At 37.2% G+C, this 21,800-nt stretch overlaps 2 protein-coding genes across 6 annotated transcripts in view; one reads left to right on the forward strand and one right to left on the reverse strand.

Moving 5' to 3' along the window:
* The window catches only part of APPL2 (adaptor protein, phosphotyrosine interacting with PH domain and leucine zipper 2), a 62,315-nt gene extending 50,820 nt beyond the window's left edge, over positions 1-11,495 (forward strand). For 3 of the 4 annotated variants that reach the window (XM_010375350.2, XM_030938302.1, XM_030938303.1), the window contains 4 exons: positions 7,540-7,576; positions 7,768-7,908; positions 8,707-8,754; positions 10,345-11,495. In XM_010375350.2, coding sequence (XP_010373652.1) covers positions 7,540-7,576; positions 7,768-7,908; positions 8,707-8,754; positions 10,345-10,479 — 361 coding nt within the window. In that variant the 3' untranslated portion in view covers positions 10,480-11,495. The remainder of the gene's footprint in view (positions 1-7,539; positions 7,577-7,767; positions 7,909-8,706; positions 8,755-10,344) is intronic. The other variant, XM_010375352.2, reaches the window with a different exon arrangement.
* A 4,461-nt stretch (positions 11,496-15,956) lies between these two features.
* WASHC4 (WASH complex subunit 4) overlaps positions 15,957-21,800 on the reverse strand; it is a 63,543-nt gene continuing 57,699 nt past the window's right edge. The window contains exons 31-33 of one of the 2 annotated variants that reach the window (XM_030938304.1): positions 21,082-21,278; positions 20,657-20,756; positions 15,957-18,222 (exon numbers count right to left, since the gene is read on the reverse strand). In XM_030938304.1, the coding sequence (XP_030794164.1) occupies positions 18,155-18,222; positions 20,657-20,756; positions 21,082-21,278 (365 nt within the window). In that variant the 3' untranslated portion in view covers positions 15,957-18,154. The remainder of the gene's footprint in view (positions 18,223-20,656; positions 20,757-21,081; positions 21,279-21,800) is intronic. The other variant, XM_030938305.1, reaches the window with a different exon arrangement.

Below are 21,800 nucleotides of genomic sequence, written 5' to 3' on the forward strand. Positions count from 1 at the left end.
GCATTTTGGATTTTGAGATGCTCATCCTGGTAAATATAATGCAAGTATTCTAAAATCTGAAAAAAAAGCTGAAATCCAAAACAATTTCAGATACAGGATACTCCACCTGTATATACGTATGATGGAATATTATTTGGCCTTAAAAAGGAACAAAGGACTGATATGTGCTGCAACATGGATGAATGATGAAAACATTGTGCTAAGTGAAAGGAGCCAGATACAAAAGGCAACATACTGTAGGGTTCTGTTTATATGAAATATCCAGAATAGGCAAATCTATAGAGACAGAAGACAGACTAGAGATTGCCAGAGGGTGAGAGGAGGAATGAGTAACTTCTTAATGGAGATGAAGTTTCCTCTGGGATGATAAAAATGTCCTAGGACTAGATAGTGGTAATGGCTGCACAAAGTTATGAAGACACTAAACATCATTAATGATAAATCTGATGCTATGCATACGTCACCACAGTAAACATACCCCTGCAGTGGAATAGGTTCTGAGACCATTTAGAGGTCACACAGAAAATCAGAAGATTGAAAAAGAAAAATCAATTCCCAGACAAGATGCCTGAATAGGAACAGCTCCAGTCTGCAGCTCCCAGCGAGACCAACGCAGAAGGCAGGTGATTTCTGCATTTCCAACTGAGGTACCCAGCTTATCTCATTGGGACTGGTTAGACAGTGGGTACAGCCTATGGATGGAGATTAAAAACACAGCATGTGAACTGTGTGAAGCATACACAAGTATCAGTAGCCAAATTGATCAGGTGGAAGAAAGGATACCAGAGATTGAAGATTAACTTAATGAAATAAAGTGTGAAGACAACATGAAAGAAAAAATAATGAAAATGAATGAACAAAGCCTCTGAAAAATACGGGACTATGTGAAAAGACCAAACCTACATTTGATTGGTGTACTTGAAAGTGACGGAGAATGGAACCAAGTTAGAAAAAACACTTCAGGATATTATCCAGGAGAACTTCCCCAACCTAGCAAAACAGGCCAACATTCAAATTCAGGAAATACAGAAGACACCACAAAGATATTCCTCGAGAAGAGCAATATCTGCAAGGCACATAATCGTCAGATTCACCAAGGTTGAAATGAAGAAAAAAATGTTAAGGGCAGCCAGAGAGAAAGGTCAGGTTACTCACAAAGGGAAACCCATCAGACTAACAGCAGATTTCTCTGCAGAAACCCTACAACCCAGAAAAGAGTGGGGGCACACATTTAACATTCTTAAAGAAAAGAATTTTTAACCCAGAATTTCATATCCAGCCAAACTAAGCTTCATAAGCGAAGGAGAAATAAAATCCTTTACAGACAAGCAAATGCTGAAGGATGTTGTCACCACCACACCTGCCTTACAAGAGCTCCTGAAGGAAGCACTAAATATGGAAAGGAAAAGCCAGTACCAGCCACTGCAAAAAAATACCAAAATGTAAAAACCGTTAGCACTATGAAGAAACTGCATCAACTAATAGGCAAAATAACCAGCTACCATCATAATGACAGGATCACATTCACACATAACAATATTAGCCTTAAATGTAAACAGGCTAAATGCCCCAATTAAAAGACACAGACTGGCACATTGGATAAAGAGTCAAGACCCATCAGTGTGCTGTATTCAGGAGACCCATCTCATGTGCAAAGACACACATAGGCTCAAAATAAAGGGAAGGAGGAAGATTTACCAAGCAAATGGAAAGCAAAAAAACAGAAGAAGAAAAAAAAGCAGGGGTTGGAATCCTAGTCTCTGATAAAACAGACTTGAAACCAACAAAGATCAAAAGAGACAAAGAAGGGCATTACATGTAGTAAGGGGATCAAAGCAACAAGGAGAGCCAACTCTCCTAAATATATATATGCACCCAATACAGGAGCACCCAGATCCATAAAGCAAGTCCTTAGAGACCTACAAAGAGACTTAGACTCCCACACAATAACAGTGGGAGACTTTTAACATCCCACTGTCAATATTAGATGTAAGACAGAAAATTAACAAGGATACTCAGGACTGAAACTCAGCTCTGGACCAAATGGACATAATACACATCTACAGAATGCTCCATCCCAAATCAACAGAACATACATTCTTCTCAGCACCACATCGCACTTATTCTAAAATTGGCCACATAATTGGAAGTAAAATACTACTCAGCAAATGCAAAAGAACAGAAATCACAACAAACTGTCTCTCAGACCACAGTGCAATCAAATTAGAACTCTAGAGTAAGAAAGTCATTCAAAACTGCACAACTACATGGAAACTGAACAACCTGCTCCTGAATGATTACTGGGTAAATAAATAATGAAATTCAGGCAAAAATAAATAAATTCTTTGAAACCAATGAGAACAAGGACACAACGTACCAGAATCTCTGGGACACAGCTAAAGCAGTGTTTAGAGGGAAATTTATAGCACTAAATGCCCACAGGATAAAGTGGGAAGGATCTAAAATCGACACCCTAACATCACAATTAAAAGAACTAGGTTGGGCACGGTGGCCCATGCCTGTAATCCCAACACTTTGGGAGGCCGAGGCAGGTGGATCACCTGAAGTCAGGAGTTCGAGACCAGCCTGGCCAACATGATGAAACCCGTCTCTACTAAAAATACAAAAAATTTGCTAGGTGTGGTGACAGGCGCCTGTAATCCCAGCTACTGGAGAGACTGGAGCAGGAGAATCGCTTGAACCCAGGGAGGTGGAGGTTGCAGTAAGCTGAGATCATGCCATTGCACTCCAGCCTGGGCAACAAGAGCAAAACTCCACCTCAAAAAAACTAGAGAAGCAAGAGCAAACAAATTCAAAAGCTAGCAGAAGACAAGACATAACTAAGATCAGAGCAGAACTGAAGGAGATAAGAGACACGAAAAGCTCTTCAAAAATCAATGAATCCAGGAGCTGGTTTTTTTAAAAGATTAACAAAATTGATAGACCATTAACCAGACTAATAAAGAAGAAAAGAGAGAATCAAATAGACACAATAAAAAATGCTAAAGGGGATATCACCACTGATCCCAGAGAAATCAAACTACCAACAGAGAATACTATAAACACCTCTACACAAATAAACTAGAAAATCTAGAAGAAATGGATAAATTCCTGGACACATAACACCCTCCCAAGATTAAACCAGGAAGAAGTCGAATCCCTGAATAGACTGATAACAAGTTCTGAAATTGAGGCATTCATTAATAGCCTACCAACCAAAAAAACCCCAGGGCGAGACGGATTCACAGCCAAATTCTACCACAGTTACAAAGAGGAGCTGGTACCATTCCTTCTAAAAGTATTCCAAACAATAGAAAAAGAGGGACTCCTCCCTAACTCATTTTATGAAGCCAGCGTCATCCTGATACCAAAACCTGGCAGAGACACAACAACAAAAGAAAATTTCAGGGCAATATCCCTGATGAACATCAATGCGAAAATCCTCAATAAAATACCAGCAAACTGAATCCAGCAGCACATTAAAAAGCTTATCCACCATGATCAAGTCAGCTTCATCCCTGGGATGCAAGGCTGGTTCAACATGCGCAAATCAATAAATGTAATCCATCACATAAATAGAACCAATGACAAAAACCATGATTATCTCAACAGATGCTGAAAAGGCCTTTGATAAAATTCAGCACCCCTTCATGCTAAATACACTCAATAAACTAGGTATTGAGGGAATATATCTCAAAATAATAAGAGCTGTTTATGACATACCCACAGCCAGTATCATGCGGAATGGGCAAAAACTGGAAGTACTCCCTTTGAAAACTGGCATAAGACAAGGATGCCCTCTCTCAGCACTCCTACTCGACATAATATTGGAAGTTCTGGCCAGGGCAGTCAGGCAAGAGAAAGCAATAAAGGATATTCAAATTGGAAGGAGATAAGTAGATTATCTCTGTTTACAGATGACATGATTGTATATTTAGAAAACCCCATCATCTCAGCCCCAAAACTCCTTAAGCTGATAAGCAACTTCAGCAGTCTCAGGATACAAAATCACTGTGCAAAAATCACATGCATTCCTAGACACCAATGATACACAAACAGCCCAAATCATGAATGAACTCCCATTCACAATTGTTAACTAAGAGTATAAAATACCTAGGAATACAACTTACAACGGAAGTGAAGGACCTCTTCAAGGAGAACTACAAACCACTGCTCAACGAAATAAGAGAGGACACAAATGGAAAAACATGCCATGCTCACGGATAGGAAGAATCAATATTGTGAAAATGGCCATGCTGCCCAAAGTAACAGTGCTATTCCCATCAAGCTACCATTGTCTTTTTTAACAGAATTAGAAGAAAACTACTTTAAATTTCATATGGAACCAAAAAAGAGCCCACATAGCCAAGACAATCCTAAGCAAAAAGAACAAAGCTGGAGGCATCATGCCGCCTGACTTCAAACTATACTACAAATCTACAGTAACCAAAACAGCATGGTACTGGTACCAAAACAGAGATATAGACCAATGGAACAGAACAGAGCCCTGAGAAATAACAACACACATCTACAACCATCTGATCTTGGAAAAACCTGACAAGAACAAGCAATGGGGAAAGGACTCCCTATTTAATAAATGATGTTGGGAAAATTGGCTAGCCATATGCAGAAAACTGAAACTGGACCCCTTCTTTAACACCTTATACAAGAATTAAGTCAAGATGGATTAAAGATTTAAATGTAAGACCTAAAAGTATAAAAACCCTAGAAGAAAACCTAGGCAATACCATTCAGGACATAGGCATGGGCAAAGAGTTCATGACTAAAACACCAAAAGCAATGGCAACAAAAGCCAAAATTGATAAATGGGTTCTAATAATGGTTCTAACTAAAGAGCTTCTGCACAGCAAAATAAACTATCATCAGAGTGAACAGGCAACCTACAGAATGGGAGAAAATTTTTGCAATCTATCCATCTGACAGAGGGCTAATATCCATAATCTACAAAGAACTTAAACACATTTACAAGAATAAACCCCATCAAAAAGTGGGTGAAGGATATGAACAGACACTTTTCCAAAGAATACATTTATGTGGACAACAAACGTGAAAAAAAGCTCATCATCACTGGTCATTAGGGAAATGCAAATCAAAACCACAATGAGATACCGTCTCACACCACTTAGAATGGCAATCATTAAAAAGTCAGGAAACAGCAGATGCTGGAGAGGATGTGGATAAATAGGAACGCTTTTACACTGTTGGTGAGAGTGTAAATTAGTTCAACCATTGTTGAAGCAGCAATTCCTCAAGGATCTAGAACTAGAAATACCATTTGACCCAGCAATCCCATTACTGGGTATATACCCGAAGGACTATAAATCATTCTATAAAGACACATGCACATTATGTTTATTGCACCACTATTCACAATAGCTAAGACTTGGAACCAACCCAAATGCCCATCAGTGATAGACTGGATAAAGAAAGTGTGGCACATATACACCATGGAATACTATGCAGCCATAAAAAAGAATGACTTCATGTCCTTTGCAGGGACATGGATGAAGCTGAAAACCATCATTCTCAGCAAATTAACACAGGAACAGAAAATCAACCACCACATGTGCTCATAAGTAGGAGCTGAACAATGAGAACATATAGGCATAGGGAGGGGAACATCACACACTGGGGCCTGTTGGTGGGTGGGGTCAAGAGGAGTGATAGCATTAGGAGAAATACCTAATGTAGATGATGGGTTGATGAGTGTAGCAAACCACCATGGCACATGCATACCTATGTAACAAACCTGCACGTTCTGCACGTGTATCTCAGAACTTAAAGTATAATAATAAAGAGAAATCTAGGTTACCTGATTTAAACAGCAAACTTCTAAAAGTGACCCACAAAATATGCATGTGTTAAGTTTTCACTTATAAGGGAATTTTACAAAATACCTATGAAAGTTATTCCAACTTGAGGGAAATTGTTTATGATCTATATTCAAAAAATTAAACTCATACCCATTAATAGGGACATAAAAGTAACATTTCTTAAGCTTTGTCTACTTAAATTCCCATACACATTTCTCATTAACTGTATAACCACCTCTTGGAAGTGGGGGTTCTTACCACAGTTTTACAGATGAACCAGTTTTAAGAAGTCCCGGTGACTTGCATAAGATCACGTGAGGAGCCAGGGTAGAACACTCAATCTCGAGTTCTCTGATAAGTCTTACGGTTTAATAAGTATAACTGCATGTATTTCAAACTGTAGCCTTTTGGTCGGGGGGAGGTAACAGTTTTCCTGAGATATAATTCACATATCATACAATTTAAATGCACAATTCAATGGTTTCTAGTATATTCAGAGTTGTACAACCATCACCACAATCAATTTTAGAACATTTTCTTCACCTCAGAAAGAATACCCATTATCCCCTGGCAACCCACCCAGCCCTAGGAAACCACTAACCACTAAAATTGCCATCTCTATAGATCTGAACATTTAACAGATGAATGGAATCATAACCATTTTTTCCACAAACTGTATTTTTGCTTTGACCTATGAAATGTATAGTAATAATTTATAATACCATGTTAATTATTCCAACACGAGTACAACACAGTAGAAATTTATACCTACTTATCTAAGATAGGAATAAATTCTCATATAGTTTATTTTCTAGGATATGTCAACCTGATTATTAGATGATGCTTAAAATACTGTTAAATATATTCTGAAGGCCTGGCGCAGTGGTTCATGCCTGTAATCCCAGCACTTTGGGAGACTGAGGCAGGCAGATCCCCTGAGGTCAGGAGTTCACCAGCCTGGCCAACATGGTGAAACCCCATTTCTACTAAAAATACAAAAATTAGCCGGGCATGGTGGCTGACACCTGTAATCCCAGCTACTCGGGAGGCTGAAGCAGGAGAATCGCTTGAACCCGGGAGACAGAGGTTGCAGTGAGCCAAGATTGCACTGCTGTACTCCAGCCTGTGTGACAGCAAGACTCTGTCTCAGAATAAATAAATAGTAAATACAAAAAAAAAAAAAAAAAAAAGGAAATATATTCTGGAATACCTTGTTAAACATTATTCCTCTTTTACCCAAACTGAAGAGTCAAAAGCCCTTCACTATTCTCTCACCCCTACCCCATCTTTTTCAAGAACGTTAAATTTAGACTAAGTTGATCTAGTACTTCGGGGACATTAAAGTTGCCAATGGATGTTTGTTGAGAGGGAGGCTGTACAGAATATAATCCATCCATATTATATAGCAGATCTATTGAGAATTATAATGTTGTCTTTTTGGGTAAGTTGCAGAATCCTGTGAAGGTAAATGTTCTACTTGCTATATAATCTTCCATGATAGATACCCTGAGCTTTAGCTACACAGGTTCCGTAAAGGCAGAAAGCAGGACACGTGGTCACACAGAGCTATCTTGCCTCACCCTCAAACAGGCTTTCTCTCTATTTGGGGGAATTTGTTTTATTTTATTCTGGACTTCTACAAACTCTTCTAGGAATATTCAGTTTATTCAACATTTGTGATACAATGTTTCTTTTAAAATTTCAGGTTGATAGATCCACAGACTCAAGTATCAAGGGCCAATGTAAGTACCTCATACAGGTTCATTAGTGATTACTCCTTATTTCACCTTTGTATCTACCTTAAACACAGCCTAGGCACTTAATAAAGATCTGCCACTAATAGGACACTTTTTCTCATGACTTTTCCAGAGAGTAACCTTGTCAGTTTTTAATTCTAGTATTGTATGATCTGTTTCCTTTTTTTTCCCCCCAGTTTGAGCTTACCAGTGTCACACAATTTGCTGCCCATCAAGAAAACAAGAGACTGGTTGGTTTTGTCATCCGCATTCCTGAATCCACTGGAGAAGAATCTCTGAGTACATACATTTTTGAAAGCAACTCAGAAGGCGAAAAGGTCTCTTTTTCATGTGAAGCTCTCATAATATAAATATCTCAGTCCAAACAAGTCCATTTTAAAAGAGTTTTCTGGCATTACCTCCTTGGATATTTAGTTGATTATTCTGCATGTCTCCATCCAGGAGTTCAGATAATACCTCCTTAAGAAGGCCTCACTGAAAGAAAACTCGATTTAAATTGCTCTGTGGAAAATACCTACCAACCAGAATAGGGTGAATGAGGAAGAGCTCTGATGGCAAGAGATATTATTTAGTCAGGATATAAGGAAATGTTGAAAGCAGTTCCCCTCGAATTTGTTCTTTAAAAAAAATTAAGGCAAAAGCTACAATAGAGAATAATTTAGTCTCAGAGAGCAAACTAAGGAAGATATTAGAAAAGTACACACAAGCTGTTGGTTTAGTATGAAAAACTTTGACTGTATCTGCGAGTTAGAATTTATCACAATTAACCAATTCTTCTTTCAGTCAATTATGTTTGCCACTGTGTATACGAACATGTCATGGCTAAATACATTTAAGAGAGAAAAAAAATTCCTATTAAAAACTTTAAGCACTGGAATTAACCTGAGTTTCGCTTACCTGGAATATTTTGTGTATGGCATAAATTGGCAACAGAGGTCAGGACAGTTGGATGCAAATGCCCCCAGCCCTATGGGATGAGTCTCCTGCAGCCAGGTCTTGTGTTCCCAAGTGGGAACAGTGAGCACAGTGACCTCACTGTACTTCAAAATCACATTTGTTCTAAAATTTTATCCTTCTCTACCTTTGCCAATCACTACTTTTCTTGACTTTTGCAGATATGTTATGCTATTAACTTGGGAAAAGAAATTATTGAGGTTCAGAAGGTAAGATGCATTCTAGTGCTGGTTTAGTAGCTACTCAAAACACATCTGTGTACACATACTAAGATAAGAGTCTTTTCAAAAAGAAAAGTGATGTTCACTGGAAAGTGTGGCCAAGTTTGGGATTTCCTTTTAAATATTCTAACCACCAGACATTTTTGATCAGCTGGTTCCATGTTCACTGTTAACACATGAGGACTTCTTATCACTGCTGGAGCTCCTGCTTATCTGTTTTCTTGCTTGCATACTAGTTGGCTAGATTTCCTTTCTTTCAGATTAAGATGATAGATAAGGACCCACCATGTGCTCTAAGGCCTTGCTTCTCAGAGTATGATCACATGCCCCACAGACATCACCTGGGAGCTTTTAAGAAATGAGGACTCTGAGACCTCCCTGTCTTTCAGCAGCTTCTAATCTTTTGTTCATTCAGCAAATTTTTGAGAGCCTAGTTTGTATAAGAAAAGCCCTGGAATTATAGTAGTGAACAAGACAGATATAGTCCCTGCCCCCAGGGGGCTTCTAGTTCAGCAATGTACAGAACTTTCTGCAGTAATGGAAATGATTTATATCTGCACAATTTAATATGCCAATTGAATATGGTTAGTGTAACTGAGGAACTGGATTTTTAAATTTAACTCAAATTTACATAGTAACATGTAGCTAGTGGCTACCATATTAGTGCAGTTCAGTCTGTTGGAGAGGTAAGGAAGACCAAGGACTAAGGCCACGTACATGAAATAATGGCAAGCACTGCAAACTAGTATTTAATGGCATTGGTCAAAAGTTGGCAGACTTTTTCTATAAAGGGCCTTTATGGTTTTGGCTATCTCCCTTGCAACAAATTCAACTCTGCTATTATAAGACAAAAGCAGGCCAGACGTGGTGCCTCATGCCTGTAATCCCAGCAGTTTGGGAGGCAGAAGGAGGAGGATCACCTGAGGTCAGGAGTTCAAGACCAGCCTAGCCAACATGGTGAAACCCCATCTCTACTAAAAATACAAAAATTAGCCGGGTGTGGTGGTGCACACCTGTAGTCCCAGCTACTCGGGAGACTGAGGCACGAGAATCGTTTGAACCCGGGAGGCAAAGGTTGCAGTGAGCCGAGATCATACCACTGCACTCCAGCCTGGGCGACAGAGCGAGACTCTTGTCTCCCCTCCCCCCCAAAAAAAACATTAAAAAGCAGCAGCAGCATGGACAGTATGTAAATGGCACAGCTGTTTTCCAATAAAAATCAAGTGGTTAGCCAAATGACCATTGTTTGCCAACTTCTGGTATAGATTAAACGTGATAAAAGAAAGGAGTTTAAAGATATAGAAGACAAAAGTTATGTGAAGGAAGTTCCTCTATGGAATCTTTGGAAAGATGATATGAACTGACTACGTAAACAATATTTTGGCTCAGAGGAAAACAGTCTAGATTTTAGAAGTGACATGCCTGAGTTTGAGAAGCAAGGAGACTCAGCTGAAGGCACACATACAAAAGTCAGGAGAAATAAGACTAGATTACACAACATATTGAAAGCCAGGCCAAAGGGGTTTAAATGCATCTTAAGCCTTTTCTTTTTTCCCTCTTAAACTCTCCTAACTTCAGGATCCAGAAGCACTGGCTCAATTAATGCTGTCCATACCACTAACCAATGATGGAAAATATGTACTGTTAAACGATCAACCAGATGACAATGATGGAAATCCAAGTGAACATAGAGGCGCAGAATCTGAAGCATAACTCACTTGCGCCTGTAGGGGAAGAGCAAACAGGAAGGAGAGCTACCTCCTAAGGGTTTTCAACTTCTCTGACATACAGGCACACTGACCTGACTTCCGAAGGCTGACAATCGCTTGTGGAATGTAATCTTGATGCCTTGATACTGAGACTTGGGAGGGAAACTAAGAAACGGTTGACAGCGTTCCCACCCATCTACAAATGTTCTTTTAGGTGCTTTGTGGTAAGTCTTTTTCTTAGATTGCGCTAAGATTTCTTAGATTGTTCAGCGCTCAGAACAAAAGTTTGAAAAATGCATTGTTCATATGAATGTCACCTTTTCAGTTTCCAGTATCCTTTTTAAAAAATGGCAAAAGCCTAGATTTACAATTTGATGAACACTAAATATTTCCTATTAATATAATCTATTTTTCTATTTTACTTAATGAGCTTTAAGTGCCTGTCGTTCTGAAAATTGTGTATTTATAATTCAGCTTATCTCATAATTGGACCTAATAGCATTTCTTTGTGCAGTTAGGTGATGAGCACTGCTTTGAGGCCCAAGCACTAGTAGAGATGCATGATGCAGGTCTAGTTGCAATAACTGTTCCAGACATCAAGCAATAAAAAAATGAATACCACAAAAGATGTTTGATTTTACAGTGGAGCCTTACTGAACCAGCATTCAGAAGTTTGAGGTCCTCCTAGGTATGAGTACCTTTAGTAGTGGATCACTGTGGACAGGGTACAGCTCTACCAGTTCCTGTTTCTTCTGAGCCAGACCCTCCTCAAGGAAGGGACCAGTTAATTTTAAAACTCACTTGAAGCACAGCTGGTCATGGGGCTTTGTATAAAGTTCCTATTTCCACCCTGATACTTCCAATTCCTGGAACCCCAGCCCACTCCCCCATCCCTCCTCTCTACGAAACTAGTATAATGATTTTGAATCGGTACAGTGTGTTTAACTGTAACTAAGTTCAACAGACTATTATTATCTTTGTAATGAATTAACCTAGCAATAAAAATTATTCTGTTTCTTTCTTTTGTTTGTTGTTATTTTCTGGAACATCCCTGGAAGAAAACTAAAGTCAGCTCCATAGCTTTAACATTTAATTTCCCAAAAACTAGGGCACAATGAAATCACAGAGGGGATATAGTATCAAAAAATACTTCCAGTCAACATGAGTAGAATATATGATCCCATTGCTAAAATTTTTAAAGGTGTTGCTTTTAAAATGGTGGATTAATAAAATAAGTAATCCAAAATTAGGTTAACATCATAGGATCCATTTGAAATGTATACACCATAAAAGACATAGTGAGTCAGTCTAAGCCAGTGTGAAATTATGCACCATAAAATTATTCATTGTTCACTAATGCATTACAAATTTGTATGACATAACTGCTTTAGATCAACTGGTTCTCTGACAGAGTGCAAGAGCCACAGTCCCCTGAACGTTTTTTTTTTTTTTTCTTACTTAGACTTTTTTGGGAGAGGGGTATAATCTCACTCAAGTCCTAAACAATTATTAGTTTGAAAACTGAAACACTATACATTTCTGTATACATTTCAAATGGATCCTATGATGTTAACCTAATTTTGGAGTACAAAAGTTGTTTTATTAATCCACCATTTTAAAAGACTGCATGGCTTAAATAAGACACAAAGCATGCGCATCATTAGGGAAAAATAAAAAGACAAATTCAGTCCACTAAAACTAACTTCATCAAAAACCACCACAGAGAATGAAAACACACAACTAAACCAAAGCTACTAGCAAGCACACAAGACCAACAAAAACTTAGCATCCAGAATATATAAAATACTCCTACAGTTAGAAAGATAAACTGAAAAAAAGTCATGAAGGCATTTCATACATTAAAAAAGACAAAGTGCTCATAAACAGAAACAGACTCCTTATAGTAATCAGGAAAATGCAAATTAAAACCACAGAAACACTTTATATTCACCAGACTGCAAAAATTCAGCTGTTGGCAGAAATGGAGCAAAGGGGAATCTCCTCTGCTGCTGGGATGAAACAGTATGGCATTCTGTCCAGTACACTGAAAGGGCACCTGCCCTACTACCTAAGCAGTTTTACCTGCAGGTACACAGCCCAGAGAAACTCTAAACACCTGGACCCAGGGACACGTTCAATAATGATTACAGCATCGTTGTTTACAGTATCCCAAAAGTGAAAACCACGCAGATGTCATCGACAGAAGATGGCTGTATTCACGTAATGAAATGCTCAACTACAGCTATATGCATCAACATGGATGAATTTTTAAAATAATACTGAAAAAGTTACAAAAGCATATAATACCCCATTTATATTTAGTTTAAAAACTGAAACATAACAATATTATCAATAGTTAGGAATATACAATCAGTTGTAAAACAAGGGAAGAGCAAGAGAATGGTTAACACCAAACCCCCACATGGTTTCCTCGGGCGGAAACTGTAGGAGCAAGGTGTTAACTGATATGGTAGCTTCTTTCCAAGTGCTTTATTTTCATTCTTCAAATAGTGTAATACATATTATATACCTTGTATGCATTGAGTATTTTTAAATAATTTTAAAACTTAGAACTAGTGGATGATTTGCCCCTTTTCTCCACTTATGAAATGTGTATTAACACACATTAAAGTGCTCTGAAAGATTAACAAGTGCCATGGTAAATGAAAGGCGGGAAAAGAGGAAATGGGACCTTTTTAGAAGCTAGCTATTCTTACCAATTCCCACTTCCCAGGCTGATTTAGCCTCACATACTCATCAGACTACCTTCTTTAGGGAAGAACAGGGCCTTCCTTACCTTGTCTACATCTACCTGAGCCACTTAACAAGGAATAGTTCTTTAGATACCCACTTAAAGTCAAATACAGACTTTAGTTTCAAACGTTCCACCTAAAAGAGTAGTAACAACTAATGCTTATATGCCAAGTTTATTTCTACCTATGAGAGTACAAATAATATAGTAAGAGCTAATGTTTATAGTATATACAATAGTAGCTAATATTTACTATTTCCTTATAAAGTGCTTTATGCAAATTTAATCCTCAACCTATAAGCTACATACTGTCATTATCATCCCATCTTTTGCACAAGGAAATGAAGCACAGAGATATTAAGGAATCTGTTCCTAGGCAGGAAATCGGGATTCAAGTTGTTCTGGCTCCACAGTCGATGCTTCTAAACACTCTGTGCTATATATAGATGACCTCAAGAGAGAACCAGATACAAAGCAATCCAAATATTCCTCAATACATTAAGCTGACAATTCAGTAGCAGTATCAACCTAAAGCGTAATATCCTTAATACTTTGCTACCTTTTGTGCAGATTCTGAAAAGATTAAATCCTTTAATACTAATTTGATAAAGACAAGTGCTTCTAGGTATAAAAGTTAACTCCTTTCCCCATTAAATGAGGGCATTATTAAAGAATGCTTGACTACATGTAGCTCTTACCTACAGAATGTATTTATAGTGTGTAGAGATGATCCAAGAATTATGGTATCAGATCTGCATCGACTGAATAAATTTCATCTACATTCCTGAGTATATCTCCACTAATGGGAAATGGAGGTATCGGGTAAAGTGAATGGTAAAGAGGAGCCAAACTACTGAAAAGAAAATACTTACTTGCCCAACTTTTCTTATACATTATATATATGCTGACCTGTGTTATAAGCTGAACTCTAACTTTGCCATCACCATCTCGAGTTCACTGCCTTTGCTTAATCTCTACAGATTTCCACTTATTCTGGATTCCCTTTTTACACTTCACATCTTTGACAGCCTATTAAAAGTATTCCGGCCGGGCGCGGTGGCTCAAGCCTGTAATCCTAGCACTTTGGGAGGCCGAGACGGGCGGATCACGAGGTCAGGAGATCGAGACCATCCTGGCTAACACGGTGAAACCCCGTCTCTACTAAAAATACAAAAAATTAGCCGGGCGAGGCGGCGGGCGCCTGTGGTCCCAGCTACTCGGGAGGCTGAGGCAGGAGAATGGCGTGAACCCGGGAGGCGGAGCTTGCAGTGAGCTGAGATCCAGCCACTGCACTCCAGCCTGGGCGACAGAGCAAGACTCCGTCTCAAAAAAAAAAAAAAAAAAAAAAAAGTATTCCGAACATCTAAAAGCCTTTGTTAAAAAAAAAATGTGGCATTAAAACTTCCCTTAAAAAAGGAATGCCATCTTCTGAAACGTCTGCAATGTGAAGCTGGAAAGAAAATCCTGTTACAATTATTAAAATCAATTAAAGTCTACCTTTTACATTTAGCAGACTCAGCATGAAAGAGTAACATGAAGTATCCAATATTTTCTCATCTTTCCCACAATCTTACAAATTTACTGCCTCAGAAGAAAAAAGGAACAGCAACCAGACTTAACTTTACCAAGAATGATTTCTGCAGGGTAGTATTTAACAGGATTGTATCTCATCTCCAGTGTAGTATTTTGAAGGCTCTGTTGTTGTTACTGTAGTCCCTGCTTATCTGAGAGGGATACGCCAGGAACCCCAGTGCATGCCTGAAACTGCAGATAGTATCTAACCATATATATATATACTGTGTTTTTTCCTGTACACACATACCTATGATAAAGTTTAATTTATAAGTTAGGCACAGTAAGAGATTAACAATAACTAATGATGAAACAGAACAACTGTAACAAATACTGTCACCAATGCCACTGATAGAAGATTCATTCTTACCACAGATCTTAGCCACCCCACATATGATTTCTTTCCCAAGAACTTTCATGTTTTCACTTAAAGTATGCAATTTCAGGCTTCTCTTATAGCATATCTGAATTGCCAGCATCACTACTCTTGCACGTTGGGGCCATTATTAAGTAAAATAAGGCTTACTGGAAGACAAACACTATTGATTTGACAACCTAGCTACCAAGTGATTCATGGGCAGGTAGCACATACAGCATGAAGATGCTGGGCAAAGGGGTGACTTACGTCCCAGGTGGGATGAAGTAGGACAGCACAAGATTTCATCATGCTACCCAGAATAATACACAAGTTGAAACTTATTGTTTCTGGAATTTTCCATTTAATATTTTCAGACCACAGCTGACCACAGGTAACTGAAACTGGAAAGTAAAACATGGATAAGGGGAGACTACTGTATTGTTTTAGTTCAACTCAGGTTTGCAAATAGCACTATAGTTATTACTAACATTAAACACTGCATACTGATAATCCCTTTCCAGGATTAGGATTTAAAGTAACTTCATATTGGTTCTTTTTATTGGAAAAAAGCTCTGGAAAGATCAAAAATGCATACAGGAAAGGAAAATACCTTTCTTTCACCTGGAATACACTGACAGAAGCCAATTTTATACTTCAAATTTTTTACCTATGTGCATGCATTTTTTTAAAAAAGATTCCATAATTTCATTTCATTCAATTAAGGGGGACCCCAAAAAGGTTAATATTAAGAACTACTGGTTTATGACATTCAATGTTGAACATAAACATCCAGGGGAAGGAAATTTTCAAAATTATGTTTATTAATGTTTTAGTATACACATTATATTCTCTTAGAATTGGGGGAAGAGGGAAACCCCACTCAAGTGAGGTAACAAACTTGCCATCTTTTACAAAATGTAATTAGAACTGACAATGTTATGGTTAGTCCTTAATTCCTGAGAATCTGAATTATCATTAAGTTTTCTGTGAACTTAAAACAAACGCTCACATTTATTTTTAAATTACAGTATGTCTGAAAAAATAAAACCAATGTTAATATGTTATCAAGAAAATCGAAATGTACATATGAACGTATTAGGTGTGAATATACTGAAGCCCTGTTGCTCTGCAGTTTGACACCATTTAAATTCCTGTTTCCAAGATCTTATTTCAAATATATTAACTTATAATTTATCTAGATTGTAGTGACATTATTTTAACCTAAAGGAAAAATAGTTGTCTGTCATTTTCTTCTCAATTGTAGGTATCCAGGGAGTCAGCATGTGAACTCTATCTAGTATTGATAATTAATTTACACGTGTAGGGATAATGAACAGAGAACATGTGATTCTCTTCTAGTAACAATTTCTATCCCTTAATAGGAGATGATTTCAGAGAAGTTAGAGAAGAAAAACAGAGAAAACAATACTGTTGCTATAAAATGATGACGAATTTGATATAATCAAATGCAAGATCATTAATATAAACTTATGATAATGAAAATATAAATTATTAATTATGCAGCATGCTTTAGGGCCATTTCTACAGTTATTATGGATTACAAATATTAAATGCCTTTAATCTATCCACTGTTCATAATTCTGTAAGCCATGTTTACATAATAAACAAAAAACATTTCCTACATATTCTGTCTCTTCTGACTTTTAACAATTAAAGTATTTATCCTGGGCTGGCAAGTTACCCTGACCCTAACCAGTAAGTACAAACAGGGCATTGTACATCCATTCTAAAAGCTGGAATCAAAGAATAATGGTAGAAGCATTTGCAGGATTTATCCAAAGAAATGTTTCGCAGACAAATGCAATAGAAAAAAATCAAGCATTTCCCCAAATGATGTTTGTATTAGAAAGTTTTAAACTTTTGTCTTCATTGTAAAGGTATCACTTTATTATATTTTTTAAAGGCCATGATTAACCATTTAACTAATAACTTACATGCCTTTACAAAAATAAAACTAACAGCTTGCTGGGTACGAAATTTACTCAAATCTTTCTGTACTTTTAAAATCAGTAAGTGATGTTACTAGCTGTTTATTCTCACAGTGGTATTTTTTAAAAAAGCCTGAACAGTGTAATTATTAATCTGATGTCTTAAATTATACTTGATATAAAAAAAAAAGTCTACCCAAACCATCACCAAAATTTCAATTCAATCTAATGTAGAAGAAACCTGAGTTTGGATGTAGAAATAATTCATTCAATTTTTTTTCTGACATCATACATCATGCTTTCAACCAAAATAGAAGTGAAGCTTCAAACAGGACTCTATGGCTTTATCTGAATTTTCTGAGTACTAAGTAAATCTTAAATTTGAAGCAGCTGTTGGAGGTTAAATGTTCTCAAAGCAATGTAAACTAGTTATAAAATGTTTCATCAAAGACATCAGCAGCTCTTGTGAGTCACATGAAATTAACAATGAAAGAATGATCATCAGTTATACTGTACACTGAGAGTACATAAAACACTTGTGCCTCACCGCTAGTATCAAAGCCATCTTCATATATTCCTTTTATGAGAATATTGATATGTATTCTTCATGAATTTCAGGCTCATTCCTTTTGTTAAGCATGTATTTACTGGCTGTATATAGTATATGCATTGAATTTCCCATGACTTGAAATAACTATAGATCAAAGATCTATGCAAATACAAATTACAAACATGGAGATTACAAGAAATCCGAGGTGATAGTTTATGAATCTGGATTTGCCCTTTTATAACTTCACATCAAATAGAAACATCTTGTACCCTCAAGTCCAGGCAAAAATCCAATTTTAAAATCTCATTCTCAACCTTTGAAAGTAGAGCCTTTGGAAACAGAAAGGACTTCACTTTAAAGCACTGCCTTTAAGAGCTGTAACATCTATTTTCCAGAGATGTGACCCAGGAAACAATTCATCAAGTTTATCCATTCCACTGGCAAAAGTTTTTAACAATTCTGACGATTTCATCATATGTGCAGTGAATACCATCGGTATCATTTCACAACAGGATCAGCAGACACAGCGCTGTCGGACAGGTCTCCGTTGCTTGTTTTAGTTTCTTCTGAAAGCATGAGTGAAGATAATAATGGATATTTATGTTCATTTTTAAACAATAAATTAAGAAGTAAAAAAAATTTGGGAAGAGCTATATTGCCAAACTTCAAATTACAGTTGCATCCATCAAATGTTTCTCTAACATCACAAATTATACCTTGTTTATATTTTAAAATTTTTTAAAATCTAGGCTAAACACTGCAATTGTTTCCACTGGTTTTTAATGAAGGTGGAGTTGAAGGAGTTCAGAACTGCATTGGGGTGGGGTTTCAAACCACATGGACTCTTTTGTCCTGAGGAATCTTGACATTGCTGGTCTAAGAAAGGCCTGCTGCCCTCAACGCCAGTTCCTCTAGCTGGGCCAAGAAAGGACCATTATAGTATGTTGTCATTCCTGGTAGAATATGGCTGCAAACTCACATATCAAAACTATCCAGAATGAATAACTTTCCATTTGTATTTATAACTTATTATAATAAATTATATGTAATATATATTATATTATTTCTTAAAATAAATTTTAAATGAAGCAGGTTTTCACTGTTTTTGACAGAATGAATTCCTGGCATTTTGTGCAAAATGTTGTGTGTTCATATTTCATTAACAGACAAAGACTGTTTGACTAATGTATTCAGAAACTCTGACTATATCTCTGAGCAATCTTTAGCTGAAATAGTCTTAGAAGAGTGATGTGAGTGATATATAACAACTGCAACCCAGGAGAGTTCCTTAAGAGGAACAGGCCAAAGCAAGCAAGAAATCCCACTGCCATGAGACTGAAGGGCTGTTTGTTTTGTTTTAATGCTTTAGCCTGAAAGCAAATGTCCAATCGACCTGCAGTTTTCCCAGTCACATGGGCTGGGGAAAAGGTCTGGCATCATGAAACACATGAGCAGAACTGAGGCAATAACTGAGTTTCTTCATAATTTTTTTTTTTTTTTTTTTGAGACGGAATCTCACTCTGTCACCCGGGCGCTGGAGTGCAGTGGCCAGATCGCAGCTCACTGCAAGCTCCGCCTCCTGGGTTCACGCCATTCTCCTGCCTCAGCCTCCGGAGTAGCTGGGACTACAGGCGCCCGCCACCTTGCCCGGTTAGTTTTTTGTGTTTTTTGTGTTTTTTTTTTAGTAGAGACAGGGTTTCACCGTGTTAGCCAGGATGGTCTCGATCTCCTGACCTTGTGATCCGCCTGTCTTGGCCTCCCAAAGTGCTGGGATTACAGGCTTGAGCCACCGCGCCCGGCCTCTTTATAATTTATATTGATTCAAATTCTTTCAAGTGGCTTTGCTAATTTATCCTTGAAAATGAACACAAATGTATGTATAAATTTTCATTTAATACTGAATATCTTCCGGATTAATAAGCTGAAACAAATTTTTCAAGCATATTTAGTCTAGATTCAAAAAATGCCTGGATATGCACCTAGTAAGTAATATTAGTAAGTAATATTTAATTTATGCAACAATGTCAAGAAATAAGGTAGTTCATCTAAGTGGTCTATCCAAATGAGTCACCTCTATATAAAGAAAAAAGGTATATTTTAAAAATTAACGTAAGATTAACAAAAAACATCTTGTTTTATGAAGAGCTTTTTATCTTGATTTATGAAAACGTCATGAAACAAGACAAAAAGGAGACTAGTAAACATGAAAATTATAAGGGTCAACTAGTTGCTGTATCTACTATTGATCTTCCAAGCAAAGAGAAATGTACGCTATATGATTTCCATGACAGAAAAAGGGAAACATCTGTTCCTCAGAGAAGACGATTATTCCTAAATTTCAAATCTGAGAGAAATATAACATGGGGACGTTATATATGAAACACTGAGCAATGCTCTTATGCCTTAAAAAGTATAGATTCCTTTCCACCATCCTACACAGAATACAATGGACAGAATCCTTTCCTTAATGACTGAAGTTCACTGGAATCACTATCAGTTATTATGGCTATATTGCCTGAGTCTCCAGGGCCCGACTATGAAAGAAGGCAGAATGCTATTTACTACAACTAAATAGCCCCTATGATTTTATACTTCTTTAATCTAAATCTGTCCCATCTCATTCAGTCAACATCAGTCATCAGCAGCTCTGCCTTCAGCAACATTTAGCTGTCCTCCTCTAATTTGTTCCTTCAAATCTAATACAGTTTGAGCCATGAAAGAAAAACCAAACTTGTGAAAAGTATATTTAAATTAAAAGCAGATGATCCTGAACAAGGGCTTAAAGGGTTACCAAGTGTGAAATGAATAAACTATATAAATTCCTTTTCAATTTCACACAAGATCTACATAGGCTTTACATTTTTTAAAAGACTTCTTGCTAGGTCTGTGTTATTTTCCAAAAGGACAAAGAAGCTAGATGTCTGACCAAATAAAATGGTACATTACTATCTATTACTCAAGACATTTATTGGTCTTTCCAAATTTAAACCACTCACTGACCTTCCTTCTCTTTCTTTTCTTGGTTTTCTTCGGCCGCAGTCTTGTCTGCTCTGAAGAAAATTCTTGCACTGCTCAGTGAGAAATACAGCAATTCAAATTCCTAAGGTAAATTTTAAAAATTTGAAATAAAAACCAAAAATACTTATGGCAAAATACCAAAAATAATGCATTTTTATGCCTCTTATTATTTTTAAAAGCTCTAGTGGAAATCATAAATACAGAAATTGAAATAAGTAACCCGCCTGTTTTTAAGATCTGAGTCAAATGGCTTCCAAATAGCATTCATTTTAAAATATAATCTTTTTGCCACTATTCATTTCACTTGTGAAAATGGGGGTTTCTATATGGCTTCTGCTTTTCAGACATTAAGAAGTCATGATATCAAACAGTAAGTCAAAGCAGATGTGACTCTTAGGCTCCTCTACCTGTAGATAGACATCCAGTCGCTTTTGAGTGAGATTCATGGTTTGTAAGAGTTTTTCATCTTGACTGGCCGACTGCACATTCTGTTGCTTAGCAACTGCTCTTATCTCCTTCAGGTATTTCTCTCTAACAGACTGGAACCAGTGAAGTGAGTCAAACTCCCGGTACTGATCCAAAAGCTTTAGAATGTAAGCCACACCTGCAGGCATCAGCAAAACTAAGGTTAAATTACAGTGAGTACAGAAGTCATATTCTACTCCTTCACCAGTAATTCCTAACACTAAACATTTTGAGTAGTAATTCCTAGCATTTTAAGTTTGTTCCCTTTCAAGTTACATTCTACAGCATAAATGAATGACAGGTTTAACAAAATGGCTTAATCCCTCTTTAAAAACAATGTAGAAGTATAACAAACTAAAGACAAGTCAATTAAGAAGAAAACAAATAACTACCATGGCCATATAAATCACCTGGAGAAACGATATAGCTGTAAGGGTAAAGAATAAAAATTTCCATGACTGGTGCTATAATCCCAATACTTTGGGAGGCTAAGGCTAGAGGACTTCTTTAGCCCAGGAGTTCAAGACCAACCTCGGCAACATAGTGAGACTCCTGTCTCTAAAAAAAAAAATTTTTTTTAATTAGCCAGATGTGGCGATGCATGCCTGTAGTCCCAGATACGTGGGAGGCTGAGGTGGGAGGATCGCTTGCGTCCAGGAGG

Source organism: Rhinopithecus roxellana, chromosome 10 (assembly GCF_007565055.1).
Source record: "Rhinopithecus roxellana isolate Shanxi Qingling chromosome 10, ASM756505v1, whole genome shotgun sequence".
Lineage (NCBI taxonomy): Eukaryota > Metazoa > Chordata > Mammalia > Primates > Cercopithecidae > Rhinopithecus > Rhinopithecus roxellana.